The sequence below is a fragment of the Meleagris gallopavo genome, chromosome 1 (assembly GCF_905368555.1).
Source record: "Meleagris gallopavo chromosome 1, MGAL_WU_HG_1.1, whole genome shotgun sequence".
Taxonomy (NCBI): Eukaryota; Metazoa; Chordata; class Aves; order Galliformes; family Phasianidae; genus Meleagris; species Meleagris gallopavo.
Genome location: NC_139404.1, coordinates 65,986,215 through 66,004,188, shown reverse-complemented (window position 1 = coordinate 66,004,188; position 17,974 = coordinate 65,986,215). Strand labels below are relative to the sequence as shown.

Genomic DNA, 17,974 nt, shown 5'->3' with positions numbered 1-17,974 from the left:
CCCAAACCAGTTAGAAAGTATTTGCCCATGTAATCAGAGAACAAAGACTGGCCTTTCAGCAAAAATTTAAATGGCTCTGAAAACATAATTTCAAAACTCCCATTTCCAAAGCATCCAGAATTTCACAGCCAGATTACTATATCTAGTTAGTGCTTCCAAGCAGTCCTGAGCATAATCCAAATAGCTTCGGCCATCAAGGTCATCTCATATTTACAACTTCTGCTTCCAAGTCATTGCATGCTATTTTGCCATTACCATTAAACAACTTGTATTTGGCACTGTTCACTGTAAATACAATTTCACAACAGACTACACCACTTAGTGGTTTGGGGCGTGTGACTGGCTAAGTATGCATACAAGAAACAGTAGAAGTCACCACCAGGCAGTTGTTAGTTGTGGCGAAAAAGCTGATGAAGAAAAGAAGAGCTATGTTCCTGTGTGTAATCTAACCTAGTTTGCTACACCAAGCTCCTTGCTTCTGGGAACAAGGAATCCATAAATTCCATTACCCAAAGCAACCAAACAGCTTCCCAGGGGGTAAGCATGATTTATGTATTAAGCTCTTTAAGACTTGAAGTCACAGCAAAAAAATAAAAAAATAAAGTAACGTATCCAACTTCACTCCTTTAATCTGGTGGCCTAACTTCATGCATTCCTAAAAGCCTATCAAACACAAAATTGCAGAAAGATTACTACATGCTATGACTCCTACCTAACTTTGCCAAAATGTTTGTTTTCTATCTTCTGCCTCTGCCATCTGCTGGCCCTGCCCCCAGCTATGTAATCACACCTCCTCTGCACAAATACACAGGGAACAAATCTGAGACACCTTAGCATTCCAGGGCTGCAAAACAGCTTCCCTACTAGAAATGTTTCTGTCACAGAATTCCAGTGTGGGGTTTTACTTTGCCTTCTCTTTCTGCTCTAACGGTTGAGAACTTTCTGTCTTAGACTTTGTTACTCCCAAACACCTTGTAATAGGATTCATTAGAGTCCAGGTAGTAAATAGGCGAACTGCTGTAGTTTAAATAGCTGCCTGGTGTAATACAGTGATGCAGAACATACTACCTTGTGATGACTGCAATCATTATATATACTGCAACATCACGAAATTCTAAATAAAAAACAAAACCTGAAGAGTCTGACATATAGTCACATATATAAGAAACTATCTTTGCCTGAAGGACTACTATTGAAATCCTACATTTAATGAGCTGCCTCAGTCTAGCTCACAGAGTACTCATAATCCAAATAAATCCAAATAAATCTAAATTTAAAAGGTAAGAGTAAAGTAAGAGTAAAATAAAAGTAAGCCTGGAAGTAAGTTCTGATAAGTGGAATTCTGAAAGGAGGTTTTATGAACCTACAATTACAAACAAGATATAAAATGCTGAGTTCGCAGCCAAGCTATCGCTCTCAGGCTAGTATGTATAAGTGATCTCACTGATCAGCAAAGGGGAAGAGGAGCTGCACTGCTCCTGGAGAGTTACGTGATGTCAGCGCAGCTCAGAGCTCCAACCAACAGTGTCCTATTCAACAGTAATTCAGAGGCCAGCAGAGATCCAGTGCATCTGCTCAGGCCTTCTACCTTCATCTCATGCTAGGCAATCACCATGGGGAACAGCAGCGGCCTCCTTTAAACACACTCGAGTACCGCACTGTCTCCTTTTCCGCCCAAGGAAGGAACCTCCTCCTCCTTTCCCATTCACTTTCTGCCTCTCATATTCCATTGCTTCACTTCCATCTACAGATGGTCAGTAGACTGCTTCTGTATTATTACACTGTTTTAGAGCTCCCAGTATAAGAAATAATGTTGATAAGCTGACACAATTTCAGCAGAGGGCTAATAAGATAGGTGGGGCCTGGAGCACTGGCCCTGTGAGGAAAGGCTAGGGGAGCTCGGCTGGTTCCACCTGGGGAAGGAATGGCTCTGGAGTGTTTCAACATTAAGTTGAAACATGAGAGGTTCTTCCCAGCGAGAACAGCCATGCAAAGGGACAGGCAACCTCAAGAGGCTGTATGGCTGCCATCCCAGGATGGAGGTTGAGACCAGCTGGATTATGTCCTGAGAAGCCTGGTCTCATCTCATTGCTGACCAGGCTTTGAGCAGGAGATTGGACAACAGAACTCCAGAGTTATATTGAGTAAATATGTGGATGATGCTAAATTAGGAGTGTTGACTCCCTTGAGGGTAGAGAGGCCTTGCACCAAGATCCTAACAAATTCTAGGGCAGTCACCATCCACATGAAGATTCTGTAACTGAGATGGGGCACCCCTGGATGTATGTACAGACTAGGGGAAAAGGGCCTGGAGAGCAGCTCTGCAAAAAGAATCATGGGTTGGTTGGCAGCAAGTTGAATCTGAGTCAGCAGTGCACCCTGGCAGCCAGAAGGCCCACCACTGGGCAAGGGAATGGGTTGTCCCACTCTGCTCAACAACCTGTCAGGAACGAGGGTCCAACCACAGAGACTGGAAGCACAGGCAGCCTCTGACCCAAAGACACTGTCACTCAGGATGTTTCCTCTTTCTGTGTTTCATCCTTTCCAGCTTGTTGGGGCAGCTGTGAATTGATTTCATGAGAAACCGACAACAAACTCCAATACAATCGCTGGCTTTGTGGTTTTTCTTCCTACCACCGAGTGACCATGAGAAATTTGTCCTGTCACACAGACAAATGTTAGTCTCCATGACCGATGTAAGAAAACAATCACACCCACAGGATGTGTACTGCACAAAAGCTGAAGCAACAATTTCTTTCAGGGAACATGTTTGACTGAACTTGTCATTAGATTCAGAACTCAAGACTTGAAGCTAAACTGTGAAAATTTACAAAATGCTTGAGAGCATTCAGTAATGGAGCAGTGCAGTTCCCAGCTTTTTAAGTCTCCAAAACTAGCCCTGAAAATTATTATTGCAGCTCAAGAGTGCATGTCTAGAAAACAGGATATAGAGCAATATTCAACCACAGGACTATCTTTTAATTGGTCCATGCTATTCACATCAAGAAATTCAAGTAGTTATTTAGAAAAGAGAAATCAGAAATGGTAAATAAACGATTTCCAAGAACAGTAATTCAGTTTCCACAGTGAATAAACTGTTTACTGTGAGGCTGAAAACAAGATATATCATTCTTAACAGCATGATAACGTTTTGGGTTTTTTTGGTACAATGTCACCACCTAAAAATAAACTAAACAAATAAGTACAAAAAGAGTATATCAGCAAAAGAGAAAATATATTTTCTGTAAGTTAATAAGCACCACGCTAAAAATTAAACGTACATTTTGGGATGAACCACTCTGAGAGCACTTGAACTTCCTAAGCATAATGATGTTTAAAAAGGGACTGGTACACACCGAAGATATTGCAAATGAGAACAGTAATTTTGAATGAAGCATTAAATTAAGTTACTGAGGGTAAGACTCATAACTGTAAGAACCTGAGACATTTATTTCTGTGGGAGAATACACTACAGACCCCTGCCTTTTGCATGACTTTCTCTGCAACATTTGGTGAGAGCTCTTGACAGAGGCAGGATACTAAAAGACCTTCCTGTGCTCTTACACACGGTAATAAAAGTTAGTTATCAACTGATCTATGCTGCACACTCCTCACAAATCAGCCCTGCAGTTCCCCCAAAGAGCGTCTTTTCACAGCCACAGGAAATCAGCTGTGTTCGGAGAAGAAACTAGATGAAGAAAACATTTCAAAATAATAAACACAGAGTAGATTTGAGAGACTGAATTTCACTGCTTTCCACTCGGCTTCCTGCCTGCTGAGATCAGTTTGGAGAACACACAGCCATTTAGTCACCAGAAGCATAGAAGCTCCGTGCCCGCTCCAACAAATCCCTCTGCTTCCCAAAGCTGGTTCACAGTTCGAAGCCAAAGCTATCCAAATGTGGATGGCCTAGAAATTCTGGAATAGTGGCATCTGCTCAGCACAGTGTAATTTCAAGTCCTTGCTACTGAATATGCATAATCTGTGCATCATTTAAAGCCAGCCATATGTCCAGTCCTACTAGAGCACCAAGTGAGAAGTCAGTTCAGCAGAAAAGCTATGAGTGACGTCTAGAGAAAACAAAGAGGGCCTCTATTTTAGAGTTTCACCACAAAGCCATAGTAACTAGCGCAGTTTTTTATATGAGCAGCCAAAGAATTGCCCCTTGTAATTCATCATCCTAAGTATGAGCTGCTGGTGCCCCAGTGGGTAGTCTAAACTTCAGCATATATAAAGTTCACTAGATGCCAAGTTTGTGGATTGTCTAGCTGGCAACATATAATCACAGAATGAAAAAAAAAAAAAGCAGAGCAACAAATGTTGTTTTGCTTTCTTATCGCTAACCATATGGACATTTTCCCTACCACAGCTCTGAAGTAGGACAGGTACCAGAGATAGCTGCAGTGAGTGGGCTGCACTCCACATATTTCATCACTCTGCTTCTAAATCTCATTGCTTTAACCGCTATCTCTAGAGCAAAATGATTCCCATGACTGTGGCATAAAAATGCCCTCTACTATTACAGTTTCATATCCTCTTTCATATTGCATATAGTAACTGAAATTCCATCTCCAATCTACCAAAGTGATCTCCTTTCAACTGATACTCAATCTTCTTAACTGAGATTATTATAATTTAACCCACATTGATTTAATTGTTACCTCCCTGGGTTACCTTGCCCAACTGAGCTGTTTTTAAATTGCCCAATTCATTGAATGTTTCATTCTAAATTGATTGCCTGTCTGATTTATCCACATATTTGTACACAAATTTCCTAATCACAGTCCTTTCTCAGTTACATTGCTTCAAATAAGCGTTTCTTGACTTTATTATGGTTTTATTGTTTCTTCTTCTTCATGCCCCTGCTACAATCTACTTGCCTCCATTGCAAGAAACCCTGCCAACCTTTATTCCCCCTACCAATCTCCCAGGGATCCTCCATCTTACTACCCTACCATTACCCTCCCATACTCTCCCCTCCAAGCACGTGTATTTTCTTCCTTTCTAGAAAATCCCATTCCACAGTCCCTTATTCTCACCTGACAAAAGGGTTCTGACATGCTTTCTAACAGAAAAATAGGTTTTCACCAAGAGTACGAATATTATGTAGAAAAACAACCTGTCCCTGAGAACAGTCAGCAACCAGGACAAGACTAAAACAGGGACACGAGAAGGAATATCATGTGTGGTTTCTCTTAGGCAAGAAAAAACACATTGTTGTCATTGTTGTCCTTGAGGCTAAGTCAATTTGTCTGTTGCCTGCTCAATAGCTCACTATTGTTTATGGTTTGATCTGAGCTGAGCTTGTGCTAGGGAAATCTACTGGGACAAGGACAGAAGTCTGGTAGCTGTGGGAAGCTTTGTGTCCTTGGCCACAGAGACAGGGCTGTTCCCTGCTGAGCAGGGCTGGGGACACCAGATTTAACATTTCAGAAACCAGAGAAGCAGTGCTCAAGCAGCCACTGAGGAATTTTGAGGGCAGCTGAGAGATGAGCACGTATTTCAAGAAAGCGTGGTTGACATACCTGTCTATCTCACAGACTGTTGAATTTGTTGGTTAACTTCAGCAATACTTAAAAGATGAGGAGGGGAAGTATCCGAGAATTAATATCACACCAGCTTTGTGAAAATTTGGATAGAAAGGAATCCCAAACACACAAGCTCCATGCACCCTGCCTGAGAGCAGCTGGCAGCTCAGCCTGCGCTGTGACAGTCACTTCACAGGGGACAAAGGAGCTGAGGGAACTGGGACACAGGCTGACCCAATTAGCAATGCTATTTATAGAAGAATTTATTCTTCAAAATGGAAGGTGGTGTCTACTGAGGTAGTTCTGGAGCTGATCCAAAGAATTAAGGTAAGCAGCTTCAAAAACACTGGGGCACAAGTTATTACTGAGCTGGTAACACCTAGGATGTCACCTGTGAGTAAGCTCGCAGGCAACTTCACAGCAACCCAGCATCCAGAAGGCAGGAATATGAGGGCCCAGAGATAGAAAGAAAGCAAGAAATCCCGAGGACAAGCAGCATGACAGCTGGTCTGTCAATGTTCCTTTATTTTCTGAGACTGAGAGGGTCAGGATACCATGCACAGAACATCAATGGATCCCTCTACCAAAGAGATGACCAAAAAAAAAAAAAGAAACAGGTAAGAGCTTAGAGGAGGTCAGCTAACTAGAGGGGTATTACAGAAATGCTGGATGTGGAGAACATCTCTGAATAGTTTTCATGATCTGATTCAGTTTAATAGAAATGGATGAGTGGACAGTATAGGTTAGCTATCATGACACATAACATCATACAAACTTGGATTAACAAAAAAGGGGATTTTGGTAGCATTCTTTTGTGGAGAATGGTTTACCAGCTTCCACAGGGAAAGCATACAAAATATTTTTAATTGTGAATCAATGTTTAAGATTTTTCCAGAAGAATGCCCAAATATATACTAAATACTATAGATATTATGTGCTATATATGAAATATGCGTATATATAAAAAATATATAAACTGTATAAAGCAACTTTTGTACTTCTTGAACAACATTCTATTTGTCATTTTTTCAGTATCAGCATGTAAAATATGCTGGTAGACAAAGTAAGCAAAAATCCCAAACAGACCTTCAAGCAATTAATGCAAAAAAAGCTTGCTAAGTATGAAGATAAAAGTAAAAATTCATTAAACAAATCACTCAGTCTACTCAATCCTTCAACTAGGCATCTTAAGATAAGAATACTGCCTGAAGGTTGGTTTCAGAAAACTTTTAAATCACCTTTATGTGCTTGATGCCTAGTCCAGAGCCAACATATTTCAGGAGATTTTCCTCCCTGATACACTCAACCCACTTGCTTTAGAACTAAATACGGTGATAATGAAATGACAAAGCCTAGCTATTTATTCATTAGATTTGTTGAAAGCTAATTTGTTCTCAGTAGTTATCAAACTGTTTAAGAAATATCTGTGCACTGAAGGACTTTTCATGAGTGGAAGCAACTTATTTATCAGGCTTTTTAGGATTTTTTTTTTAATTCCTCTAAGGCTAACTAAATTATTGATCTTAAATTAAAAAGTGTGTCTCACAGAACACACTGCACAGTCAGACAAGACAACTGAAACCGCATGATTAAGTCAAATTCAGGAAAGAGCTTATTAAGATCTGTAGTTCTGATCAAGTTCATATTCACCTAGGCTGGCCCCTACTTTCAAATGAAAGCTCACTACAGACATGCTCCTGATTATGCGGCATAGAAGACAGCTTTCATCCCACTTAACACTCCATTGGACCACTCACCCCAATGCCAGGAGAGGTAACTTTGCCCTTCTGAATGATGTAGATCTAAACTTACAAAATCAGCTGAAGTTCTAACTACTTTGGGCAGCCAATACTTTCTTCCACAGATGAAGTGGGAGAAGAACAGACTCTCAGTACAAGATTTTCACCAGCCATGGTCTGTTTGACAAGTGGAGCACAAAACAGATTCTTTTTAAACAAAATGAGAAAAAGCACTATGTTCACTCAGCAAAGACCCAACACAAAAATAAACATGTTATCACACGCTGGACCAATTAGTATTTACTGAACTACATAAGATAAGTGTTTTCACTTGTTCTGTTGTCTAAACAGAACTATCAAAAGACATGATTTCTCTAATGATAGGTTTACTTCTTTGTTTCTGTTACCATTTTTGGATCAGCTAGCTCAAGTTCTACACTGTGCCACATTCTCTTCTGGACATGCTTAAGCATTTAAAGGCAATGACTAGAGTGGGATAGAAAGAATAAATATATTATGTGCATTTTTATTGCTTCATCTAACAGGTCATATTAAACCCTGGAGACACTCAGCATTTGTCCATAAGTCTTAGCAAGTGTGTTTGTGCTAGATGTTTGCTAGGTGCCAAGACAAAATTTTCAGTTAATAGCATGCTCTATAAAGGAATGCCCAGATGGGTTTTGTTTCTCCTTTTCACTTTATTGCTGCGGCTTCCTCAGTTTAAAAAAAAAAAAAGAAGAAGAAGAAGAAGAAGAAGCAGAAGCATCCAATTATAGGTTGGTATGTAATGGCCAATAACAATCCCTACCATTTGGAATCCATGCGTCAGGCCCCCAGAATTATGATTAAGGCACAGAAATTAAGCATTTGGAAAACAACTATCCACAACAGATTTCTATTTGCCTTTTAGCATATAAGCCCCCGTTCACGCTTTCAAAGCTCTCCGCTTTAGTTAAGGCCTAAAAAAGTCCTTATTCATTTTCATTTCCTGAAATGAAGTCTGTCATAGATTCACTAGATTGCAAGAGCTAGCACACCTGTTTAAAGAATAGGCAACAGCAGTCTTTGCATCATTCCAAAAGTCACATAAACTGCAAGCATACATCGCTCAGCGTCTGTTCCTGCTTTGTTCTAGGAGTCAAGCAACGATCACCAAGCCAGGTGAAATCTTGCAGATGGATACTCTGGGATTGCAGAGCCTCAGATCAGGAGCCAGAAAAAAAAGTCAAATTCCTGGTTCTGGCGTCTCATAATACTCTTGGACAAAGATCCCCAGAGTAATGATTTTAAACTCTTCTTAACTGAGGAATGGCTGTGACTAACAGATGAATTTTCTCAAAACTTACATCTGAGCTATCTGCTTTTCAGATAACTCTTCTGAAAGGCAGGGAAGGTATATGCAAGCAGACACAAGTAGAGGGGTATGTAGAGTTTTTCATGCCAACAGTATTTCTTCATTAATATTATGGAAATTATGGAGGCCTAGTAAAAAGGAAATTAAAAAAAAAAATAAGATTAGCTCATATTTCTTTCAAAGGTATTCCATCTGCTTCATTGTGTCACATGGCCTACAATCAACTCTTCTAGCATGGACCAGAATCTTTCTATGCAGCTCAGATCCCTCTACAGAGCTTTCTCCTCACTACTAGAACAGTACCTTTCCCCTCTCTTGCCCACTCAAGAGACAGCTGAAATTTTACTGAAGATTCTCATTGTTTCTTTGCCTTCCCTTAAAATGTTGTTTCTCCTCACTTGCAGCAAACGTTTGGAAAGATTTTAGAAAGATTTAACCTGTGTTAGGCAGCAGTATGCATCAAATGATGTAATGCAGAAACATCCTCCATGCTTCAGAAATGCATCACCTCACTGCTTTCTGACATTGCAACTTGTTGGGGAAAACAAGACTGTAAGTTAGTACCTGAGAACAGGGATTAATTTAATTTCTCAAGTGAATACTGTACTTTGAATAAAGAGCTACTCCAATCCGTTTTAAATAGATTAATGCTTTGGTGGAAGGCAACAAAAATGTACAGAAAAGCATTCAGCATTTTCCCAGTACTAAGCTGGTACCTGCAGGTGATGCTGTGAGTGGCAAGAAGGACCACTACTCTACCAGAACCCCAGCACAGGTACTTGAATTGTTCTTCCAGCGAACACATGGAAGGTGTGTCGCTAGCAAACAGCCCAGCTATTTCTTTGCATGAAAAATATACTAATGGATGGGAAATCTACTCCATTAACCAAAATTCCTAATGTGTACAACTGGGATAAATCTCACTGTATGTGTTCTCAGGCTGAAAATCCTTCAGAGCATAGAACGTCTCTCCGCAAACTTATGGCACAGTTTAAGCAAGAATTTTAGTAGGGAATGGCAGTTATTCCTAGATCTCCCCACTGATGTCAGCTGTGACCCAGACTTGAAGTTACGAGAGGCAACCTTATAACAGGCAACACTTCCTTAAATTCCATTGTAAATCTGTTTCCTCACCCGTACAAAAAAGAGTACACAGTGAAACCGAATCAGGTCTCCCTTGATAATGAAAAGTAAAGACTTAAAGACAGCTGAGTAACTTGAGAGTCTTCATCCTATTTCCCATTAAGCCTAACTCTTATTGACTGTCACTGAGAGAGGCAGGCATCAGTGAGCCTTGGATTCAGAATCACCCCCTAATTGCATATTTGAATGCTTTTTGGACTGTTCTCAGGTCTTGTGGTGCTTCTGAGCATTACCTATATCAGTAGATACTTCATCACCCTGCACTGGGGTATGCCATAACACAACACTGAGAGTAGAACATCATATACAACAGAAACTCCAAATACAGATGAAATAGCATTACCAGAGCTAAAATTTGGCCAAGGCAGAGCACACAGAAAACATTAAAATCCCTTCACTTGAAAAGAAATACATGTTTCATTTGTTTGTCTTTCATCTTCAACAGGAAACACAAAGCAGTTATTCCTCAATTACAAGGATGGCCACCCTACACAATCCAAAAATAGGCAGGGTAACTTCTGACACACACACACACACACACACACACACAAACAAAAAAAACAAGTAAAACAGTCTCTAAACCACGAAATTCAGGAGGGCCTTTTCCAGATTGGTGAAATAGAAAGAGAAGTAAAAATAGCTCAATTTGTTGATATAAACTGTTAAAGCAACAGATACAGCTTGTAACAGAATCTCTGAGCTTCTGAAATAATTACTCTAAAAATATATTGATGTCAACATCCACTCCACCCTTCATCTAATCCACCTGGGTTGTATGACCCCAGAGAAGAACTGCCCCCTGGTTTTCTGTACACAAAAATTGGGACAAAATAAAACTCTAATCTCTCCTGAGGTTTACAAATACTATGTAACATGGATTAATGTGCTTCAGTAGGAATTTAACTGCACATGGCTATGTTTAAATGATTTTGCTATGACGTGTAACAATTAAGAGTGATTTCCTTGCATTTTGGAAATCCTATTTAGCATACAGAAAAAGATGAAAATATATAGAAAGGTTTAAAATTAAGTATTTTTAATGGTTAGAAAACTGGAACGATGGAAGACTGCAGTCGAAATAGCTTCTTCAATTCAGTGAGGTTCATCCTCACCATGGGAAGATAAATTCTGAAAGGAGACAGGTAATTCATTTTCCATGCATTTACCTAGTAGGAACTAGTCTCAAAAATAGGTCTTTTTATCTATGTCATTGAAAACACATCAAATGTGCTGTTTGCTTCACTGCTGTGAAGATGAAAATTACAAGCACGGCAATAAATCATAAGTTACTGTATTGTACAGATTATTCAGTGCCCATTACATCCACCACAAGGTAAAAAAAGAGAAAATACAGATGTGCAACTATATAAACCCAGTACTACCTGCATATACACATAGCAGACATTCGGGGCCCTAGCAAGGTAACCTAAATTCCAGCAAATCGCTGTTCCTCTGGTTCCCTGGCATCTGGCTCTGGGCCTTCAGATGCTCCCAGCTAATGGGAAAGGAGTCTCGGAATTGGCTGCACTCTCCCAGAAATGCTGGCAGCATGGTGCCTTCACAAATTTCCAAGAAAGGAGCAATTCTAAGATCTCCAAGTGCAGGTATTAGAAATGGGGGTCTGACTGTACATTTCCTGAGGTAGGCATAAACAAACTCTATAAGAAAAGCCTGTTTAGGGGCAAGAAAGGATACCATGATCAGGAGAAGACCCAGGAAGCAACTCAGGAATCCTGAAGTCAATTCCTATCTTGTTACCACAGCCCTACTCTGCAAAGACTCCTTGAACCAACACAGATAACTAATTCTCATAATTTTCATGTAATTTAGGTATCTGAAGACATTTAAGAACCTGACCCAGACCTCTCCACAGCTTGCTTTCTTCACCACAGCCTCCAAATAACAAAATGGGATAAGAGAACCATTTTTCTCTCATCTTTAACCAGCTCTTCAAATTGTTGTTCTCTGCCAGAACCATTTCCCATCTCAGATGGAGACACTAAGAAACTACAAATTACAAATACCCAACTGTCACCAAATATAGCATGTATAATGGGAAAAAAAAGCCATTCAAAATGTTAGCAAGACAAAAATACAGACGTGTAGTAGTGACACCTACTCCAGAAAGCAAAATGAGCTGGAGTTGGCAACTACCAAAGCACAAAATTTGAATGTATCTGATAGTTGTCCTCATGAGACTTCATGAGACACGGAGGCAAAAGTAACCTCAATCCAGCAGTTCCCAGCTCTGACCTTAAAGCCATTCTGCCCATGTCTCAGTGAAATAGGAAGGAATAATTCAGTATCCTATAAAGCTGTTTAAGCAGGGCAAAACTCTTATCTAGTCAACTTGAGCAAGGTGAAGTTTCATCTCAGATTTGCCTTGAATTATCCTGGCAAGGATCACACCTCTTACATAATGTGCAGTGCCTCCATCAAAAGAGACAGAAGAGAAGCCAGCCAACTAAGGAAACTCCTGCTGACTTGGCAGTAGCATTCATCTCACTCAGACTGGGAGGTGACCTGGAATTCCAGCTCTACATTAATGTGATCTCAAATGAAAATTATTTGTATGAGAGGATGCACTTCAGTGTTTGTTGTGGTTATACCCGAGGTACAGGTATTAACAGCTGACAGAGACCACAGTAGGAAGACCCACCCGGCACCGCACATTATTTTTGCATGGCAGCTGAAAGCTAATCATAGAAAAGCCTTCTCACAGCCTGTCCACACCTACACAGCCTAAGAGCTGTGAAAGCACTGGAGTCCATCAAGCCTGGATATTCTATCTGGACATTCAGCCACTGCTTTGTGATTTCAGGCCATTAGCTTCACTTCTCTGCTCCTGGAAAATGGACAACAGGCCAAAAGTAAGGAAAACAGCAGAGAAACCATCTGCCAAGATAAGCATGGCCAGTGTGAATCTGGGGACGGAGGTGACAGCACTGGGGAGCAGACCCAAATTGCAGCAGTTGCTTTGGACTGGAAGCAGGTCACAAACAGTGAGTTCACAGGAAATGTCTGCCACCAGCTCTGCCAAGCCCCCCCAGAATAAAGCCTGGGCATCCTTCCAGCATCACACAAAGCTGCTGCAGCAAAAGCAAAGACAAAGTGAATCTCAAGCGCAGCCTTTCCATTGTCCTCATCATGAGAGTGTCCCATCTCTTCCTGAGGAGTCTCTAACCTCTAGTCCCTAATTGCCACCCCAACCGTTAGGTTAATGCAGTGGGAGACCATTTACAATCACAGAAGTGGTTGGAAGGAACCTTAAAGCCCATCTAGTTCCAAATCCCTTGCTGTGGGCAGGGCTACCAGCCACCGGATCAGGCTGCCCAGGACCCCATCACCCCTGGCCTTGAGCACCTCCAGGAATAGGGCATACACAGCTTATCTGGGCAGCCTGTTCAGTGTCTAACCATCCTCACTGTGGATTTCTTCTAATATAAATCTAATCTCTTCTAGTTTAAAGTCACCTCCCCTTGTTCTATCACTACAGTCCCTGATAAAGTCTCTCCCCATCCTTCCTGTAGGTCCCTTTTTATGTACTGGAAGGCCACAATGAGATCTCCCCAGAGCTTTCTATTCTCTAGGCTAAAATAAACCCAGCTCCTTCAGCCTGTCTTTACAGGAGACCACAGGGTTGTCCACAAAAGCGGAGTTCACCCTGGCCAAGAAATTAAGAAATGTCAGATACAAACAGAGCCCTTGAGATGCATGGTTGTATAGAGCTCATAAAGCAGATGGAAAGATTCAGCTCTGACTTTAAACAACTGTAGTAATTTTAAATAATCCTAAATGTATTCTTACACGTCACTTACTTCACTAATAACAAACCTCGAGTAACAAAATTCTTGCCTAAATAATTTAAACAGCACTAAGCCCTTAAAAAAAAATTAAGTGATTTGTAAAACAATTAGGGAGCAATAATGTTAAGCACCTCAGAGGATGACCAGTCATTATCTCCTAGTAAATTAGAGGCATTAAACATTTGTGACTAATGACAGTCTCACTCCTATTCTGATGATTGTGTAGTGGGCAACTGGGGATCAAGCAGTTTACCATCTTATTGACAGACTGTTATTCAGCATTGGTCAGAGATGAGATGTTTCCACAGGAGAGATTGATGATCTTGAGAAAGTAGCATCTTGAAACTTAAAGGATGTTAATAGCAGTATTTTGCTATGAAGCTGTGCTTAACTTCACATGCCCAGAATGAGCAAAAGGCTGCCGGTTGAAGGCTCCACAGAAAGCTCTATTCAGCAGAGGAAAGGATTTGGACCAAGGGCTCTTAATAAATAACCTCATCTGTATCTTCAGGCTTTTCAGGACCTGTCCCTCCATCTGAGATCCTAGACAACTGCTACACAGACACCCACCGTGCTGATGGCAGCGGGACCTGGCACGCAAACATCACACGAAGATTACTCATGAAATCGTGCACACAAATTCAGGGCTGAGAGCATGCTTGAAACAGATTCATGCCTAAGCCTAAGGCTGAATCCTGCTCATTTTGTTACTCTCATAACCTGTCCTTAATCACAACTGCACATACTGCAAGTGAAGGATTGAGTCTGAGAAATCCATGGCTGTTTACACAGGTGCTTATATTTGGAAAACAATTCTGCTAGCCTATATTCAAACACAAAACCTGCAAAACCTGGTTTAAATTATTCTGCAAGCACCGGGACAGCATGGATACTTGCATAAATGAGAATGTACATTGGTCAGACCTTTACACAGGGCTTCTGCTTTTAACAGGCAGGAGGAGGAAGGAGCCACCGTGCAGATTAAGAAACTGCTGCTACTCAGCTGCCAGGCTTCAACCCAGATTACCACGGGAGCTTTCTCTGACCTTGCTGAGCTGCTACCGAAGCTCTCTTTCTGTAGGTACAGAATACAAAGAGAACTAACATAAATTGCAGCTTGATAAATCCCTTAACGGATAACCTTGTAGTTTGCTTAGATAGTGGGAAGGGTCTGTGTCTTTGTATTCAATAGATAAGTGAGGTTCTACGAGACTTTGTACTGAATATGTATGTACCTCTGGGAAGACCTTTGAATATATATACGCTGAAGACCTTTTTGTGCAAGACATACATGATTAGAGGAGCATTCCCCCCATGCATCCAGCACTGATAATGAAGAATGCCTGCAGTCTAACACTCCAACCCGGGTCTTAGAGAGTTTCCTCATCAGCTGCTTTACAGTAACAGAGCAGCTCTGCCCAGTTTTGAAAAACGTGCTAATATAAAGTTAACTGCTTGGGAACCACAAGCTACTTCAATAGGAGTGAAGTAAGAGAAATACAGAGCAGTCAGCTCTTTTCTTGGCAGCAATAACTTGGATATTTGAACACCTGTACTGTATTATTATACAATATGGTAATATACAAAGAAATACATGCAAACACTGTATTCTACAAAACAATAATGTGAGAACTTGCAATTCCTCAAAGATTTTTAGCAGATTTGTTCTTCATAGCTGTTTCAGAACCAGAACACGCGCAGGAGGACTGGGGAGAATAGTAATCCACCGAATATTAGGCTATTATAGCAGGCAGTACTGATTCGAGGTCCAGACACAGGCTACACGCCCCAGTTAAAACACAAGCTCATATTCATAGACAGTTTCCAGCAGTAACTGAAACATGGACCTCTTAAAAAAAAAAGAATGGTAGCACAGAGACTGACATTGCTTCTGTTAGTTGCTTCACAATATAGACCAGTTTACCTCATATGGACTTTGATTTCATAGCTTTCTACCAATTCTCAGAGAAGCAGATCTATGTCAGTAAAAATACAGAGCTCTATGTCACTATTATTATCTCCAGGGAAAATTTCCTTTAAAAATAAAATGTATTTCTTAAACCAAAATGATTTAGGGCTCCTTTTGTTTAGCACTGCAGTAACTGAGCAAGAGACAGAGACAAGAAATAGCAGATCATTTTACCGCAAGATACAATCTTCAATAAGCATGTTTGAGAAAGCCACTGTGCTTAAGCACTGGAAAAACATACAGGGAAGTGGAGTGGTTGAGGAACCACATTGAGTTTGCTTCTAAACTATGTGGCTGAAACAGTCTTAAAATTATTTTTATAACTGAAGTTGCAGCAGTAGTTTCAGACTTCAAAGCAACACTTGGCTTATAAAGCAGAAAAATAATGTATCAGGCTCTTTCCTACATCACCTAATAGGGGTATTAAAAAAAAATAATAATCTGTCCCAAAAATGTGTATCTGTGGCATAATAGGATTTAGTTGAATTAACATCTGAGAAGACTAACATAGTTGCCTCCCAGTTTGTATCCAGTGCTTTAGGACGAGGAGCTGTTAGCTCTGTATTAGAGGGAGGGCTTCTCTCAGGCCTACCCAACGAGATGCCATTACCACAAACCCACTATCACCTCTCACTGCTTTTCTTTCCTGCTCCTAGGCTCAAGGGTGTGCTTTTGGAAACCCTCAAAGTTGGTTGCACCAACAGACGAGATGCTAAGTGATCGTACACCGGCCCCAATTCACAATCAACAAACAAAAGCTGAGTTGCATTCACAACATACAGCAGGCCATCTAAAAAAAAAAAAAAAAAAAGGAAAAAAAAAAAGAAAAAAAAAAGTCAATCCGGCTGCTACTGAAGAGAGGGAACCTTCCTGATGGCAGCCTGATCACCGCTCACACGCGCTGCTTAGAGGACAGAGAGAAAATCTAGCTTCCCCCTGGAAAGGGAGATCTGTCCGCACTCTCGCACGCACACCTATCGGAGAGCACACACACATCCCCCCACAGCACACCCCTTCAAGCCGGGCTCACCCCAGAGCCGGGCGCCCGCCTCCCGCAGCCCCCATCCGCGCAGCCGGCACGGCAAGGACGAGCCACCCCGAAAAGTTTTGCCGTCGGCGGGGTCCCGGCCCGGCCCTCGCTCCGCGGGCTCCGACAACAAAGGGACGGGGATGGAGACGCGAGCGCGGGGCTGCACGCACCGCCGGCCCCCCGGCCCCGTCCCCGCCGCCCGTCCCCGCGTGCCCTTGGGCCGCTACCTGAAGACGGCGACCGCAGTGTGGTTCCTCCTCCACGCCTTGCCCTGCTGCAGCAGCACCCCCTGAACGATCTCTTTCTCGTCGGGCAGCCGGTACACGGGGAAGATGTAGAGCCAGCAGAGGACGAAGACGCCGAGGGCGCTGGCCCCCACGGGCAGCCGGGTGCGCGGCCACTTCCACGCCAGCCCCGCCATCCTCCTCCCGCAGCGCTGCAGCGGCGCCGGGCTGCGCTCCCGCATCAGGCCCGCACCGCGCGGGGCCGCTCAGCCCCGCCGCCGCCCGCGCCCTACGCCCGGCGGCCCGGCCCGCGCCCGCCGCCCGCGCCCATCGCAGCCCCGGCGGACGGGGTGGAGCGGGACGCCGCTGGGCGGCTCGACCCCGCGGGCGGCAGGGCTCCTCCCGGGGCTGCGCCGCGGCTGGCAGCTCTCTCGGCGGTGGCTGCTGCCGCCCTTCTTCATAGGCATTTGGTCCCTCGCTTTCCCCGCCAGGCGATGCGATGCGGTGCGATGCGATGCGATGCGATACGTTGCGATGCGATGCGATGAGATGCTCCGCGCCGCGCCGCTCCTCTCCCCGCCCTCCACTTCACGCCGAGCCGCTCTCCTCTCACTGCGGGCGGCACCGGTACATTTCCATCCCGCCCCGTAGGTGTGCGCCGCTCGGCCCCGGCTCCTTCCCTGCTCGGCCAGGAACCGGGCTGCAGCGGGTCCGCGCGGGAGGTCCCGCCTCGGGCTGGCCCCCGCGGGCAGCGCCGTGAGGGGAGCGCGGCCGCTTCCCCGCTTCGCCTCGCCCCTCCCGCGGCTGAGTGCGGGGCTGAGGAGGCGCCGGGGCCCCCAGCCGCAGCGCAGCTCCGGCCCCTTCTCCGGCAGCCGCAGCTTCGGCCCCCCCCCGGCGGGGGCGCTCCCGCCTCTGGCCCGGGGTTGCCGCGCCGCTCCGCAGCGCACCCTGGTGGCCATCTTGTCACCTGCAGGAGACTGCCCGCATCTTCGCCTCTGGCTCGGCGCCGTGAGGCGGCTGCCGACCGGCCCGGCTGCAGCAGGACAGAGCCTAAGTCTCGCCCTGCTGGGTCAGCCCTGAGTTTGGGTCAGGAGGCTAGGAGTTACCACAGAATCACAGAATTGGAAGGGTCGTAAGGGACCTCTAGGGATCATTCAGCTCCCTCCTAAAGCAGATTCCCT

At 43.5% G+C, this 17,974-nt stretch overlaps 1 protein-coding gene across 1 annotated transcript in view; it reads right to left on the bottom strand.

The window, feature by feature from the left end:
- ST8SIA1 (ST8 alpha-N-acetyl-neuraminide alpha-2,8-sialyltransferase 1) overlaps positions 1–17,707 on the bottom strand; it is a 143,506-nt gene extending 125,799 nt beyond the window's left edge. Inside the window, exon 1 of the mRNA XM_085231663.1 lies at positions 16,797–17,707. Within this exon, the coding sequence (XP_085087789.1) occupies positions 16,797–17,035 (239 nt within the window). The 5' untranslated portion in view covers positions 17,036–17,707. The remainder of the gene's footprint in view (positions 1–16,796) is intronic.
- Between the last annotated feature and the right edge of the window lie 267 nt (positions 17,708–17,974).